Source organism: Mastigoproctus giganteus, chromosome 8 (genome assembly GCF_048544385.1).
Source record: "Mastigoproctus giganteus isolate SK-2022 chromosome 8, ASM4854438v1, whole genome shotgun sequence".
In the NCBI taxonomy this organism is placed as follows: Eukaryota; Metazoa; Arthropoda; class Arachnida; order Uropygi; family Thelyphonidae; genus Mastigoproctus; species Mastigoproctus giganteus.
Window position 1 is genome coordinate 68720050 of NC_143582.1, and position 17914 is coordinate 68737963.

Genomic DNA, 17914 nt, shown 5'->3' on the forward strand with positions numbered 1-17914 from the left:
TATATCAAGCTGATGTTCACTAGTATCTTCATCAGAGAGTATAGAAAAACGGTCGGGTGGTTCAGGAACAGGGTAGTACTTCACCGGGAGGCACGGGACGAATTTCAGGTGGTATATTTGGGTACATCACTGTCCACTTTTTCTTCATTGTTATCCCGTTTCTAATAGGAGGCACCATACAGAGTAACAGCCTGTGACGTGATTTGTTGTCTGCCTCCATATCATGGACACTGCGAAAAGTATAAAACGTCCCTTTCGATTCACCCACGCGTTGAGTTTTAATGAACAGTGCAACATATGAGTGGTCCCCAGTTTTTGGTCTGGTCGCCTACTTTACACCCAAAGTACAAGAAGTAGGCCTTTTTTATGGCTCGAATTAAGGAACGCATTCTTGAAGCAAACGTGACTTCACATACGTAACAGAAGTCATCCGGACTATTCACGCATTTACGGGGCATATTAATCTTACTCAACACAAATACTGGGCAAAAAGTAGGAATGTCACAGAGAACACCCATTAACTGAGAACAAATCATCCAATATCTAGCCGTATTCGAGGATTACTACAATAGAGTTGGAGGGGCATTTGAGATGACAACTTATCACTTGATGCAGAGCGAGGCGACAGTTGCCGATCACGCGATGAGAGTGTGTTGGTACTGAAAATGCAGTGTTGCCATGCGTTTTCCCGAGAGTCGTAGTTGATAATGTAGAGTAACTCGCTAATATGACACCCCAACTGTAATTCAACAACAAGAGCCGATCGACAAATTGTAATGTGATTTTCGTGTTCAGCAGCATGAAATTAGTCAAGATTGGATGTTTTCATAACATTTTACGTGTTAACCAGTGTTACTGCTAGCTTTGTATATCCCTCCTTTATACCCATCTTTTTTTACTGTTGTATTTATTAAATTTATTCCCTCCCTTTTTCTCCCTTAATTTTCCTTATTAATTTTACTTTGCTTTGGCATGTGATTTATATTAGAAGCAGAGAACATTATATTGTCGTTTTTTCTTGCAATTCTAGTGGTTGACACTTCGAGACGCCAGGATTGTGATATATATTTGAAATACCTATATATATTTCTATCTTGTGTTCAAAATGTAATATTTTTTATCGTTTATTATGCTTTTTACTTTTTCAATTTGTAACTATACTACTTCCGCTGATCTTTATTTTTTGTCTTTCCCCATTTTACTTTTTCTTTCCTCTTCTCAACAACTTATCTCTCTATCTATATATATGTGTGTGTAAGTAAATAAACAAACAAATCATAAACAGGGTTATTATCTTATCAAGAAGCTACAACATGCTCACAGAGGATTTCAATTAGGCAGACAGTTTAGTTCAAGTTCGGCAAACTTTTTATTAAATTAATTTATTTTAAATTTAAAAAAAAAAAGAAATAAAATAGAAAAATTTTCGGAAGAGTTACTGTGAACAGATACTCTGCAAGTTGAATTTAGTTATTGGCGCTGATGAAGCACAGTCGATTGTAGAAAGCTGAAGGAATCATCGTGAAGGGAAGCTTGAGAGTGCTGTTTCTATACACCCGATCACAGACAAATTTTATGAGGTCAGCATCGAGTACTTAACACTTTGCAGCATGTTGCAGTGAAAACTGGTTAGCAAGAAACATAGCTTAGTGGCTGCACTGAGAGCAGCAGACTTTTCAGAATGAGGGTGCAGAAATAAGGCTGGTGAGAAGTTGGCTATTACGTAAGCCTTCTTACCTGAATAAGTTCAGCTCTTTGTATGGATAGAGTTGTGAAGGAAATTTTCTGAATTTTTAAGAATTGACTCGTTAGTGACATTTAGTCTCCCAACCACTAGTGTCACTTAAGAATGCTACATTGCCCTTAAAGATGCCACACTGCATGGGCATCGGCTAGTATGCATCGTGTGAACTCGCTAGTATCCGCCTGCTTTACTCATAGTAAAGCAATAATGTTGACCGAAGCACGCACAGTTTTATTTTATCCTTTCAAAAAGTTCGCCAGACACTGAGGGTGTTCTGATTTCAAAGTTAAATCTGAGAATTTTGAAAGTGTCTTTTTCGCCCCTGCGAGAGCCACATGGAGAGTGTTTCGATGGGGTATTAGTCGCGTTGATATCATTCCAGAAAAGATACTGTAAAGAATCTTAAGGTGAAAAAGTTTAAGGTCAGAAAATCGTTTGGATGCTCGCTTGTTAAATTTAACGCTGAGGCGAGTCAAATGAAAACTGGAATTAGTATTGCCTTTAATAGTATCTGATACAAAAAAAAAAAACCCATCCACCACAGTTTTAGGCACCTATCCTATCTGTACATCAGAATTATCCATATCTTGCTTATAAAAGGCTTTTAGTTCTGTTGCACCATTGTTTTACCGTTTTCTTTTGCTCATCATCCCTGTGGAATCAGCGTACTGCCAGATCCACGTTAAACTTCCCAAAAACTTTTGCGAGTTAACTCTTTCATCTCTTCGTATGAAATAGCATAGCAGCGGTGATCTCTGAGTAGAATAACATTATGAGTATGTCCTTTACAATAATATTGAGAGTCCTCAATTTCGGTCGTGGTGATAACTGAGGCTTTCACTGCATGCTGCGCCGCTTGCTGTGTGGTTTATAGTTCTCTCACTGTTTCTTTCTAGGTCACTATGCGATTCAAGAAGTGATTTCCTTCCTTATGTTGCTTTAGGTGTTGTAGTGCAATCTCATTCGCAAACGTTTATGTTCATCCTTGAGAGATTTGGGAACCCACTTCACGTAGAACTTGCAGCTGTCGTGCACCGATAGTAACAAGCCAAGCTTTCTGGTAAAGCTCCCTCGTTCCAGATGACTTAGAAAAGAAATAGATAACAATATAGTAGAAGCTCCCTTATCCAGGGCTGTAGTGGAGGGTATACGGCGTATACTCTCTTGATTATTTTAGGTGAATAGCGTATACCTTCTGGTTTTTGAAAGACTTTAAAAAAAAAAAAAATATATATATATATATATATATATATATATATATATATATATATATATAATGTAATGTAAAAGTTAGGCAAAAGTAATAAAAATAAATAAATATGAATATGAAGCTATCATTAGAGGCAGCAAATGCACATCCTCCACATGAAGCCTAATTATATCTGATAATGAAAATAAATATGATATTTAAAATAAAAAACATCAGCCAGTAGTACGGCAAAAATGCAGAGCGAAACGAAACGCAAATTAATATAAAATAAACAAACAGGGAAGGGAAAGTAGAGATAAGACAAAAAAGTAGTCTATAATCCCCTGTATAATTTAGTAATTAAACCCAATTAATAAAAGCGATGTAAATTTGAAATAATTTAAAATAAAACTAAAATATCAAAATAATATTTTGATATTTTAGTTTTTGTAGTTTCTTTAACCCCTTTTTGGTGATATTTCACGTCTTTTGGAACTGGTACCTTCGAGGGGGGTACCGCTAAATTATATATAATTGGCATTATTTTAAATTTACATCGTTTTTATTAATTGGGTTTAATTACTAAATTATACAGGGGATTATCGACTACCTTTTTGTCTTATCTCTACTTTCCCTTCCCTGTTTGTTTATTTTATATTATTTTGCGTTTCGTTTCGCTCTGCATTTTTGCCGTACTACTGGCTGATGTTTTTTATTTTAAATATCATATTTATTTTAATTATCAGATATATATATATATATATATATATATATATATATATATATATATATATTATTAAAATATTTACTGAAAATTAAAAAAAATTTATTAAATTTTGATTCTTAGGCAATACCTATATAGTTTTATTATTTTTAATATATATAAGTAAATATGCTGTGTGTGTGTATTTATATACGCACACACGGGTATACGCCATATACTTTCTAGAATTCGATTAATAAGCACAGTATACACTCTGCATACGTAACATTATCAGAGTATACCTTCTTCTAATTTTACGACTACAGCACTGCTCTTATCTGACGTGATCGGAACCGGTGGTTAGTAGGTTAAAGCGGGGAGTCATAAAATGTATACATACGTGTCTTAAAGAGTTTTATTTTCACTTTAAACATGAGCATGCACATTAATTTATATAAAGTCAATAATTTCCATCTGTTTAGAAGAGAAATGTTACCCTTTTCTGAATAGTCCCTAAAAAAATCGTATCATTGACTAGTGAATCATGCTGTTGGTCAGTATATAATGTAAATCTGTAACTAGGGCGTTTTTCGGCTACATGGCTGACTTAGGCCATGGATTTGATCCAATTTCTTCTTATTCATATTGAGATCATTGCTTCGTCCATAATTTTATTTTCTGACAAATCGTCACCAAGTTATTGGAAACATTTTTGACTCCAGTGTTGTATGTCTTCCTGCAGTAAATCTCTGGGACCTTCAATTTGCTAGCAATTAGTTAAACTATGTGTTTCATTATCTTCCTATAGTTCAAGACTTTCGTTAGCATTGTCAAACATTGTTTGACAATGCTAACCAAATAGGCTAGTTTTGGCTATATGAGAGTGGGAGTAATCCACAGTCCGGGTGATTGTGAAGATTATGATGAGAGCCTCTACATGCAAATAAATGGGCAAGTAAGCATCAGTCTTATTATGGGTGATTTTAATTTGACTATAATTGATTGGAGCAAATGGGAAAGAAACTCCACATGGGGTACAAAATTTTTAAATCAACTAGATTGTTATATGTATCAACATGTCAAGGAGAGTACTAGGGAAAAGAATACTCTAGGCCTCATCATCACCCATGAACCAGATGACATAATAGGGCCGACAGTACAGGAACCAGTAGCAGGAAGTGATCACGGAGTTCTACGGTGGATGAGGAAGAGAGAAGGTAGCAGTAGTTAAAGGCAAAGGAATGGGTTATAATTTCAGGAAAGGAAATTAAGACGACCTAAGATGCTACATGGCCTCCATTAAGTGGATAGATATCTCACAAAGAGCGAATACAATCGAATTATCATATACCTTTAAAATATTAATCGCAGAAGCTTTGAATGCTTATATACCATTAAAAAATACTCCACGAGGAAGATTCCAAGTTGGATGAATAAGGAAGTTGCCAGATTACTCGAGGAGAAAAAGACGGCATGGAAAAGTTAGAGCAATAAAAAGTACTTAAGCCTATAACAGCTACAAAGTGATCTGTAATAGTCCCACAAAAAATGTTAGACTGGCAAAGTCTAACATTTTCTGTGGGACTAAGTGGGGATAAAGGAATTCTTGACATATATAAATGCAAAGAAGAGAAGGACAGACCAGATCGGACCCTTATGTAATAGACGTGGGATAGCATTAGATACACAGCTGAAGTTGCAAATGAACTGAACAGTTACTTTGCATCGATATTTACAGAAGAAATACCCTTTGTTAATGATGTTGAAATTTCACATGTTTATTTAATGAAAAAACTTTCGAGCATACAGGCTAACAAGGCTCCTGGGATTGATGACATATACCCTTTAATCTTAAGGGAGGCGGAAAGTGAGTGCATTGAACCATTGAGGCTAATTATGAGAGCATCGCTGGACTCTGGAGTGATTCCGTTGGATTGGAAAAGTGCCATTGTATCTCCAATACATCAGGGCAGTTCTAAGAGTGAAGTGGAAATTTACCGGCTCGTCAGGCTAATTTCAGTAGTAGGGAAAATCATGGAGACAATGATCAAGGGTGGAATTCAGGATCATTTAGATAGAAATGGAATTCTGAAGGATACTCAGCATGATTTTGTAAAGGGAAAATCATGTTTAACTAATCTAGTTAGCTATTTTGACAGGGTTAATCAAGAGCTTAACTTGGGAAATAATTTCGACGTTGTTTATTTGGATTTCAGCAAAGCATTTGACTCATTCCCACATGAGCAGTTACTTTATAAGCTGGAACAGGTTGGAATCACAGGGAAAATCCTTAGCTGGATGGCTTCAGGGCAGGAGGCAGAGGGTTGTGATAAATTGTTATTCTTCAGATTGGGTTGATGTAAGAAGTGAAGTTCCCCAAGGATCAGTATTAGGACTGCTTTTATTTTTGATTTTCATAAATTACATCGATGAAGGGATAGAGGGCGTGATGTCTAAATTTGCAGATGATGTAAAGATTGGTAGAGTAGTTGATGATCACTGCCAAGTAGAGCTTCTTCAGAGGGACCTAGATAGACTTCATGGATGGTCATAAAAATGGCAGCAATGCTTTAATCTCAGCAAAGTGTAAGGTATTACACCTGGGGAACAGTAACTCCAAGATGGTGGCGCCTCCGTAGCCAGATGGGCAGGAGCGGCAGTGCGTAGCACACGCTTCTTGATTAGGCCGGGGTTCGAGCACGTGACCACCAAATACGGAGGATGCGGGAAGATCAGGGAATGACCACCGCATATCTTCGGAGCAATATGGCCTTAGTTGCTAATGCTCCTAAAAACCAAATAACATAACAAAACATAACATACACACTTGGTGGAATTGTACTAAAGCCGGTAGTAGAGGAAAGGAACTTGGGTGTTACGATTCAGTTATGAAATTCTCCGAGCTTTGTAGACAGGTTGCAAGGAAGGCCCAGTGTGTTCTATCGATGATTTATCGAACAATTGCTAGTAGAGATAAGGACATTATAATCCCATTATATAAGGCTATTGTTAGACCACACTTGAATACTGTGTTCAAGTATGGAGACCGCACCTAAAGAAAGACATTGTGCTTCTTGAAAGGGTGCAAAGAGGGTAACTCGCCTGGTGAGATCGGCAAAAGGGCGTCCTTATGAAGAAAGACTTCGAATATGTGGGTTGCAGAGTTTGGAAACTAGGCACTTTAGAGGAGAATTGATTGAAGTGTTTAAGGCTGTGAGAGACGTAAGTAAAATGAATGAGGACGAAATTTTCACGGTTAAAAATGATTTTAGAACTAGGGGCCATAATTTCAAGTTACGGGGGAGATGTTTAGACTGGATTGCAGGAAGTTTTATTTTAGCCAGCGAGTTATAAATTAGTGGAATAAGTTACCTGCATGGGTGGTAAGAGGCTGACAGGGTGGGGAAATTCAAAGGTCAGATGGATAATTACCTGTAGGAGGAGGGAAATGCATATGTTGTCTATTTCCTTTTATATTTTTAAAATTCTGCTTCTTATTATTATATTTTATTTTATCTTATAATATTATTTTTATTTTATTTTACTGTATTATTATTATTGCTCTTATATTATTTCTCCCTGACTGGGGGTTCCACCTCGTGACGGGTATTGTTACCAAGTGCACAGGATGGTTTGTTGTTATGTCTGGTGTTACTGTTGGTCGAGGAACTCTAACTATCCTACACGTGTTCAGGAATGCGACTTTCTGAAGTTCCTTGTAGGTGTTCGCTAGGAGACTTATTGCTGCTAGGCTGTTATGTAGGGTTCCTTCTAGTCCGGTCTGTTGTGCGGGATTGTCATATCCGTTATTATGGCGCGGTCCTAGTACAGCTTGTGCGTTGGGGTCTCTAGTACTGCCTAGGGTTCATCTTGTAGTACGGTACACTTTCTTCGATCAACTGGTATTTCCTTGGTAGCTTCTGATGTATTATCATGGCTACCTGTTCGTGTCTGTGAGGGTACTCAGTCTGGGTGATCACCTTGCATCCCGCGGTGATGCGTTGGATCGTTTCTGAGGCCAGGTGGCATCGGCGACATGTCATCGAACACTACGGGCTCCTTGGCGATGTATTTTCTATAGTTCCTGGTCTTGGATGGCGAACATGAATCCTTCGGTCTCGGGGAAGAGGGTTCCCGCTCGTGAGCCATGCATTGGAAGCAGTTTTATCTATGTGATCTTGATGGAGATCACTGTAGTGTCTGCCATGGAGTGTCTTCTCTGCCCATCTCTCTAGCTTCGTTTGTACCTCCTGGTTTGTGGGGGGGACTCCTCGCTTAGGTTGAGTGGGGTATACCGCTTGTATATCTTCCTTATGGCCTGGTGGAGTGCTGCTGTGTGTTTCTGGAAGTAATCCTTCAGGTTAACTATCGCTGTCTTCTGTTTCTCAATGAGGTCTATCAGGCTCCTTCTTCCCGGGCAATTGTCAATCTCTCCACGGCAGGTTTCGGGTGGTGTTGGTGGTTCTTGGTCATCATTGTCCTTATCTTTTTCATGATATCCTCCAGCTCGGTGTTAGTCCAATCTATGATCCCGAAGGAGTATGTTCACACTGCATAGGTGTTTATGGCTTTAACTGTGTTCTCTCCGTTCAGCTTTGCTTTCAGCAGGCTTCTGAGTCTCTGATGGTATTTTTTGGTCAGGCAGGCCTTAATATCCTTGTGCTGTAACTGCTGAGCCTGTATCATCTCCAATTATTTATAGGCCTCTCCCTCTGCCATGGCTTCGTTATCTTTACCAGTCTGCAGCTGGTAGTTTCGGTTGACTAATTTTCAGTGGTGCGATCTGTGGGTCTTGCATTTGTCTAGACCAAATTCCATCCAATATTATTGCTGAATTCTTCGGTGATCTGGAGTAGTTGCTGGAGGCGCTTCTCGGTTGTTATTATATATATATATATATATATATATATATATATATATATATATTTTTTTTTTTGGCTGGTGCAGCATAAGCCATAGGCTTCCTTGTACCATGTGGTCATTGCTAATACTCTTACTAATACTAAAACCCTTTTGCGTACCCCTGGGGGTACACGTCGCACACTCGGGGAAACACTGCCTTAGATTGAAGAAGTGCTAATATCTTGACAATACATAACTGGGCCAAGATTGAGATGAGTAACTATAGACTGGTTAATCTCATTGATGGACGAGGACATGAAGTCTGTAGTGAAAGATGCATTGTAAGATCAGTTGAGAAATATAATATCTTGAAGAGATCACAACACGGATTTGTAAAGCGAAGAATATTGTTTGACCGAACTGATAAATGACTATGCTGTGGTCACATTGGAGTTAGATGCGAGAAACTGATATTACAGTATATACTTGGACTTTATAAAACCATTTGACTTAGTTCCACATGGGAGTTTGTTGGGATCGTGGGAAAGAAGATCCTGATGTAGATCGAGAAATGGTTGAAGGATAGGAGATGGAGGGATTGGTATGAATAGTCATTCTTCAGATTGAGCCAGGGTTACAGATTACAAGTTGTGTTCCTGAATGGTATAATCAAGCGCGCGGTGCAGAGTACGATGTCGAAATTTCAGGATGATATTAAAACTGGAATGGTGGTGGTTAACAATTCAAATCAGGCTGAGCGTTTTCAGAATGATTTGGACAGGCTTTATGGATGGTCGGAGAAATGGTGCAAAATATAAGGTTCTGCATATAGGAAATGAAAACCTGAGAGTAGCGTATACATTAGGTGGGACAGACCTGAAGGCCTTAAATAAGGAAGAAGACGTGTGGGTGTTTTGATACAGTCAGACGTAAAGGTTAAGGTGCAGTGTAAGCAAACAGCCGAGGAAGTGATGGTGTTTTTTTTAGTGATTTACAGTACATTTGAATCTAGAGGAAATGAAAGGTGGTTATAGTTCCATTATGTAAGTCAATGGGGAGAACGCATTTGGAACAGTGTTCAGGTTTGAGGTCCATTTTGAGAAAAGGCATTCAGCTTCTTGAGAGTCCAATAACGAGTTATTCGTCTGATGCGAATAGCAAAGAAACATATCATCCATATGAGGAGAGATTGCAAAAGTTCGGGTACAGGGCTTGGGATAAAGCAGTTCACAGGGAATCTGATTGAGGCGCACAAAGCAATGAGAACGGGGGGGGGGGGGGAAGTAAGAAAAATCGATGGTTTTTACACGCTGATATGCAGTACAAAAGCCTGAGGGTATAAATATAAACTGTTGGGGAAAACTAATAGATTTGACCACGGGAAATTTACATTTGGTCAGCGTGTTATCTCGACAACTGGAATAAACTTGTTCCTTGATTGTTGGTTGACAGTAAAATTTAAAGGGAAATTGGTACCCACTGACAGGGTTAAGCTCGCTTCACTGCTAAATATGATTAATGATTATATTCGTTTTCAAAATGATTAGTTGTAAACTCCTCTGACATTCGTGTTCGTGTCGAGGTATAAAAAGAACATTTGTAAAATAAAAAAAAAATAATAATAAAATTTAATTTCAATATTAAGTCACATTTTTGACATCATTAATCCAAATTTTTACATAGCTTTCTGTATCGAAATATCAGCAGTGCTTTTTTTTGAGACAGTACGCAACGGTACGGCGAACCGGCACCTTTATTAACAGTGACGTGTGACATTTGGATACAATGCACTTTGAAATTTGTAATATTCCGTAAATTTTTTTCACATGTTTACCTACTATTCAAATAAGCTTAAAATGATTGCATTTTTTACTGCGTATTGTTAAGATTTTTTCTATATAAAACTGTATACAGTATAACCATTTTTATAATTCTAAATTACTCAGTCGGCCTCTGTTTAATTATTTTGTATTCCCCTTGGAATTCCCTTTGTACTCCCATTTAAAATAGTTTCCGTTGAGCGAAGAAAATTTTCATATAGCGAACGGATTAGGAGAGAATTAACTCGGTATGCCCTGTTCGCTTTTCTGACCTTCAGGCAATTTAGTCAATTAGTGCCGCTGCACGAATTAAGAGAGCTAAAGGGATTAGCATTCTACAACTTAGTGGTATCTGGTAAAACCTATCCGACTACCTGTCCCACATACGGAGAAGTCGCGCTGGTCAAGAGTGAGCAGATCAAGGTGTATTCCAATGGGCTCTGGCCCACCATCTACTGCAGTGGTGTCCAACATTTACCGTACAGGGGCCATATTCAAAAAAATTCAGTTAGATTTCTTTAGTGTATTACATTTTCGATATCTTGTTGCGTATAAAAGTAAAATTGAAAATATTCAAAAATGTTATTAAGTACAATACACAATTACATTTACTGAACAAAACATTTAATTAGAAAATGTTTTTGATAATTAACAAATTTTAAAATGCTGTTTTAGTTCACTTTCGTCGCGGGCCGTAGGTTGGACACCGCTATGAATCAACTGTAAGCTTCCCGTTCGAGAATTAGAAAAGTGATTTTCTTTTACCGCGTTGAATCATCCGTTGTTTCTCGGAAGTGCATTATCCACATTTTCCCGTAAATTTTCTCTATCTCTGTTTACACGGTCACAGCACCTGAATATCAGAATGACACCGATATTTTGGACAGTTTCAAAAAAAAAAAAAAGAAAAGAAAAAAAAATTCAAATTTAAGAACTAGTGACAATACCGATGACGAGAGAAGGACAACGAAGGTATTAATCCTTTTAAATATGAATTGTTGGCATTTGGTGAAAATGAAGTTAGAAAATTGTCAATTACAGTTAAATGCAATTCGTGGATACCTAATTGGTAAGAAGGTTTTGGAAGAATTGAAGCATTTGATGAACGCTCTGAGTACGATACCAATTTCACCCAGTGAATGTGAGCGAGGATTTTCACAAATGAATCTGATCGCCAGCCAAATCAGCGCTTCGTTGATGACAAAAACAGTTTCTTCACTACTGTTTCTTAAAACTGTAGGCCCACCGCTGACCCACTTCCATTCAGCAAAATATGTCGATTCGTGGCTGCTTCGGAAATTATTCAGCAACCGACACCCAAAGAGGAAGAAAAGAAGTCGGCATAGCTTGTCGGATGAGAACTTAATAAAAATTTGGAATATTCTACAAAAACTTTATTATTTTTACTTATTTTACTCACAGTTTACTTAATTTTTTATATACTTGAATAATAAATCTATGCTTAATAAACTGTGTTAATATACTTAATTTGTTGTTCTTATTCTAAAAACGTTATTACTAAAGTAACAATATCTTCTTCTTCAAGAGGAGTGTTTCCATTTACAATGGGCTTCCTCAGCCTACAAGTTATTTCTTAGGAATTTTTTTCCGCCATAAAGTGCGGTTCAAGGTGTCTTGGTCGGTTAAGCCTCGGGCTTGTCATGCACTCCCGTACTCCATCCATCCATGTCCTCCTAGGTCTTCCTCTTCTCCTTCTTCCAGGAGGTATCCATTCCAGGATAGCCTTTGTATATCTGTTTTCTTGCATCCGTTTTACATGTCCATACCATGTTAGACGCTTTTCTGTGATGGTGTCAATAATAGTCTTTTTCACTTCCATTTTTTCACTTATGTCTTCATTCCGTTTTCTGTCTCTTCTAGAAGTTCCTGCTGAGCGTCTCGAAAAATCCATTTCTGTGGAGGGCAATTCGTTTTCCGCTCGCCTATTCAATGTCCAGGTTTCCGCTCCATACAATAGCAGACTTTGTACAATCGTTTGAAATATAAGTTTCTTTGTTTTATGTAGGATATTTTTGCTCCACAGAACAGAGTTTAACGTGCCGATAGCCTTTCTGCCGTCTGTAATTCTCTTATTGATCTCTGCTTGGGATCAATAAAAGAATTATTCCAAGCAGAGAAGTAACAATATCAGAGGGGAAAAAATTAGATTATTTTCATATCCTTTTAATTTTCAATTTTTACTGATAGCAAAGAATGAGTACCGGCACCTATTTTTTTACAAAAAAAAAAAAAAAAAAAAGCACTGGAAATATGTGAAACAAAACAACAGAAACTAAATTAAACTGCATTTCTTTCCTTTTTAAACCTGATTATAATTCTTTAGTTTTACTTCGGCTAATTGAACAAACATGATTACATATAGCCTTTTTGTCATATGTTTTTTTTTTATAAAATGTGACTGATCCTATCTAGCAACTATGTTCAAGGAAATTATATATGCCTTAGACGGAAGTCAAATAATCATGCTTTTCTGCTTCCCCTCACAGCCATCACTATCATTCATCCATTAAGTAAAAAACAACAGGTGTAGCAAATTTACAGATAACAATGATTGCAAGTTGTCAAATAAATCACTTACCATGTTAATCTCTGCTGCTGGCCCAGTGATGTCAGCAATGCCAACCCCTATATTATATACTTCACTTCCCTGTCCGTTACTCGGATTCACTTTAAGAATTAGAATCCATATTGTAAGGGTAGCAATGGGTCCCAAGATAGACATTCTGCCCATCATCAGCACATGCAGCTAAGTGAATGCGATTAGATACCACATGTTAAATTATTTTATTAGGCGACACTGGCTCCACTTAGTGGTCGCTCCATGTAACAACAGATGATAAATAGGGAAAGCGAAAGTCTTTAGCGTTGCAGTTCGTGTTGGGATGTATGTTTGCGGAAAGAGACCGCAGACCTTCGGGAAGCTTTCGTTAATGGGTCAATAGATCGTTTACCCCTTTTCTGTACGTACTTGACTTCCGACAACTACCTTCGGAGTTCGTTCCGTTCTTGCCCTATGGCTCTTCAGAATAGGAAGCTATGTGGAAGTATGCTAGAATAAGTGTAGATTAGAACTAGACGTATATTGCTGAATGTGGGGTGTCTCTTAGTATTTATATAGGGCTTTCTCATATATATGAGAACTTTAGGGCTTTCTCATATATATGAGAACATTAGGGCTTTCTCATATATATCAGCATATTAGGACCTTTTCATATATATGAGCATATTAGGGCTTTCTCATATATACATATATGCATAGCGCCTATTGTCATCACTATATCCGTCCGTTCATCCATCCGCAAGTAACAACTAGACTCCCGCTGAACAGATTTTCATGAAATTTTATATTTGGGACTTTCAGTATTATTTGTCGAGCCATAGAAGTTTCATTAAAATGGGACAAATAGAAATTCGGCAATTATTTTTTTTTTTCCCGTACAGTTTGTATGTAAAAAAATAAATTTAAGATTCAATGTAGTTTTAATGCTGTATTGTTAGCTTTACAGTCAGTGCATGCTTCGCGTTATATAAATTCACGAAAGTGGGATATTTGTGTAGAGATACATTTAATGTATATTTAGAGAAAAGAGACTTAAAAAAAAAAAAAAAGAGTATTTTTTATGAAACTCAAAACACGAAAGTTATTGTAACCTATGGTACTTAGTATTGTGCTTGGGTTGAAGATTGAGAAGGGAGAAGATACTTGTTGATATTAGACTTGCATTTTTGTAGCTTATAATTTTCAGGAAATGCATATGAAGGAAGATCGTTTCTGAAAACAGCTATTGAAGGGATTAAATGAAAAAGGAGAAAAGTTGGTTCTGTGAGTTTGAAGTTGGACAGTAAATGGACATGGACTACTTTGGAAGAATGAGAGGGGGAATTTTAGATGCTAATTGAGAAGTACAATACCTATGGAGGTATCTGTAGAAAAGGCATGGAACAGAAACAGGCCTTCTATGAGACATAGTGGAGAGACTCTGTAAGAGATGGGTAAATTGAGTCTAGAAGCATGAAAGAGGTTTTGGGTTTACCACACCACTTAAGATGAAGGAACAATATTCCTTGGTAGAGTGGATTTGAAATTTGTACAGAGCGAGTAGTAGTAGCTGTTTGTAAGAAGAAAAGTAACTCAGAGAGTGAAAGAGAAAACCCAGTTTTTTAGATTCAGAAGAAGCAATCTTTGTAATGTGCTTATGCGAAGAGAGATTAGAAGTCAGGGTAATCTCCTGTAAAAGTTATGACCTTGCCTAGAAATCGGAATGTCGGCTTATAAGACAGAAAGAAGCATAGGAGCAGAAGAATGAATTCTTTTGGCGAGATATGACAGGATTGAGTTTAAGAAGAAATGAAATCAACTAAGTTATCTTTGCCCCACTGGAGAGATCAGCATTTAAGGAATTGATAGTGTGGACGTTCGAGAAGTTGAAGCTGTTTGAGCAGGGCAAGGTTTCTCAAACAGGAAGGTGGAATGCATTGTGCTATCATCAGCAAAACTGTGGATAGGATTTCTAGTCAGTGGAAGAAGGTAACATAAGCCAGTATATCACCAGTTGATCTACACTGACTGAATTCACATTGGTGGTTGTTTGACAGGGAAGAAGAATATAAGCACAAGCATTGCCTTTGAAGTGAAAGAATCGTACAGTAAATAATTAGGATAACTGATCATTCAGTTGGGATTTAACTGGGATTCTGGGATTAAGTCAGACTGAGACTAAGTTAGACGTGGTCTCAGTTCCAGTCCACCAAGACTAGAACCGAGACCACATATATTTGTGAAATAAATGAAAAAGTTTGGAAGGTTTACATCTTTTCGCAGATGTTTATTCTAGTAGTTTGCTATTTATGATGCATTCAGTGGACAAAGTAAAAGTAGAGGGGTGGGACATGTATGAAATAATGAAATATTTAGTTATAGCGTTCACAGAGCAAGAATATATCCAGCTCCTTAACATACATGGCCGCGACAGTGTCTCGTATCCACACTAATCGGACTAGCTCTACTCATTATCTGGCAGAATAGAAGCAACGCGATTATATACTATATGATCCAGATGCATCCTACCTACAGAGTTACAAATAGGTTCGGACCGGTCTGTGGTCTATCTAGGCCGAATTGTGAACGCCGTTTTGGAGCTGAACCCTCAAAATGTAAGAAGATTGATCTTGCCATGATGCCCATAATAACCTCAACAAACATCAGTCATACTGCATGATGGAAAACGGGAGGAGAGTAATAAATATTATACAGTTTTAAACTGAAGAGCTATGTTTGGAGAACATAAAACTGTTGAGTTTTATTAAGTATTCTATAAAGGAATGTTAGTAATTAATTGATTAGGAGATAACTATATATACTTTTCGCGCCGACCGGGCTAGCCGGGTGGGTAAAGTGCCTGTCTGGCAACCCAAAGTGTAAAGTGTGTTTAGGGTGAAACGGCGCCAGGGGTTTTCCCCATCTCCGTGTTGCTTTCATTGTGGGTGAAGCAGTTCGCTGGGAAATGGCAGAGATTTAAAAGTGTATGGATATTGTATATGTGTAGTGTCATGTACCGTTGTTCATCTGGTCGTTTAGCCGCTGGACCCCTACTGAGGTCCAACGTTGCCCCACTTTTTCCCCGTGGAGGCAGACCAGGAAACACCAGTAGACTAAGATTTACTCCGGCAGGTCCTGCCGCTTAATTTTTTGAGATTTCGGCGGCTAGGACCTAGAGAGAGAGAGAGAGAGAGAGAGAGAGAGAGAGAGAGTATTTGGTAAATTCGATGAGGAATAACTAATTTTTGAAAGGCCGTGTATATGGGCGAAAAACGTAATTTGGAGATGATTAAATCAATTCCGACGTGTAGGGCATTCGCTTGCGTATGTGCAGGTAGAGTGGGTGGGGAGACTGGAGTCGGGGGGGAAAGACAGAAGTATGGAGTCGAGAGAGGAGGCAACCCCAAGTCACAGTGGGGCATGCCCATGCCCCACCAGAAGGAAAAGTGGGAACGGCGAGAAGGGGAGGAGACAGTAAGACCGTCTCCCCTCCCACCGGGACCCAAAGGTCGCGGGTTCGAATCCCGCCTCGGGCTTGGATCAAAGTACTGCAAAAACCTTGGGAGGTGCATTATGGCCACAGAAGCCGATGCGCCAACAACTAACAAAAAAAAAAAAAAAAAAAAAATATATATATATATATTTTTTTTTTTTTTGTGTTAAAATGACCGTTGGGTTGTACGCTAAGATGACAAGTTCTGGAAGCCTAAATGAGTCGGGCAATAATTTTGATGTTAATTTAAATTTGGATGTGTGGGGCTTTTGCTATGTATAGTCGAGAGAAGAGTAGGGAGACTGAAGGCTACAAGATTTCTAAATGCCTCACCAGAGGGAAAGAGGGGTGACAGGAGGGGGATAAGACGGTGAACCGTCTCCCCCCTGCTAAGGAATAGGAGTGAAAGCAGGCTGGTCAAGGTGTCCAGCCCAGAGCGCCAAAAGGATAGGTGGAAACAATGTGCTGCAGTCATTTCTCCGAGTCCTTGCATGGGGGTCTTGTTGCCTTGATCAGGTTGTCAAATGCCTGTGCTGGATGAGGTTGTCACAGTGTGATTTATTTATTTTTTTCCCTTCTTTCTCGTCATGAGGTTCATCTGGGTAGGTTTCCGTGGTTGTGTAGACTTTCTGCTGGTCTGCACGGCATGGTTGTTTACTGTAGTGGCTGAGGCTGTGGGAGAGTCCTTCTTATGAAGAGGTCCTGAGCAGCTGCACGAACGCCTTGATGTGTCGACTACATTTATGGCGAGGCCTTCTTGATTACGGAGGTTAAGATGTGTTCTAGTGATGAACCTGCAATACAGGTCCTCATATAGTGGGCAACTGTACATTAGGTGCTCCCACGTTTCACGTTCACCACAGAGACAAGGCAGCGTATCTCTGTCGAAATCCTTGTTTGTCTCTAATGGCCCCTTGTCCCGTCAGGGTAGATGGTGTAGAGTCCTGGTGAGAACCATGGCGGATAATCCGGATATACCAGCCATACGTTGGGTAGAAATCTAGTTATTGCACCTTTGCTGGAGGTCTCCCAGAGGGCCTGCCATGTTTTTTGTAGGTCTGCGGAGAGACGGTTCCTTTCCGCTTTGGGATCAGTTGACCGGTCTATGGTGTAGTCGAGGCATGTTGCTATTCTGCATTTGGTCAGTTGATAGAGTATCCCATGCTTAACAATCTCTAGGTCCAGAGGGAGGTTCCCGTTAGAGCCTGGAGTGCGTGGCTTACAGTGTTACATGCTCAAGAGATGGTTATATGTATGTGTCGCTGTGTAGTCTCCAGCTTTTTCCGGTTCATTGCAGTGGTGGCTTTGCGATACCATATTCCAGCATCATATGTAATCGCTGGCAGGTAAATAGCTTTATAATAGAGGCTGAGGGTTTTCCTCCTCAAGCCACATCTTTGCCTGTGATTCGTGCAAAAAGCGCGGAGTAGCCTATAATTTTCTTCTGTAAGTGCTTTATATCTGGTGTAAAGCTCAGGTTCTTGTCTAATACGATTCCACGGTTCTTTAATACGGTGGTAAGCTTAACTGTGTTACCTTGTATCTTGATTTGAGGTGGTCGTC

General features: G+C 38.7%; 1 protein-coding gene across 1 annotated transcript in view; it reads right to left on the bottom strand.

Annotated features, from left to right (window-relative positions):
• LOC150081599 (neutral ceramidase B-like) overlaps positions 1–13071 on the bottom strand; it is a 178738-nt gene extending 165667 nt beyond the window's left edge. The window contains exon 1 of the mRNA XM_090380565.1: positions 12898–13071. Within this exon, the coding sequence (XP_090236691.1) occupies positions 12898–13053 (156 nt within the window). The 5' untranslated portion in view covers positions 13054–13071. The remainder of the gene's footprint in view (positions 1–12897) is intronic.
• Between the last annotated feature and the right edge of the window lie 4843 nt (positions 13072–17914).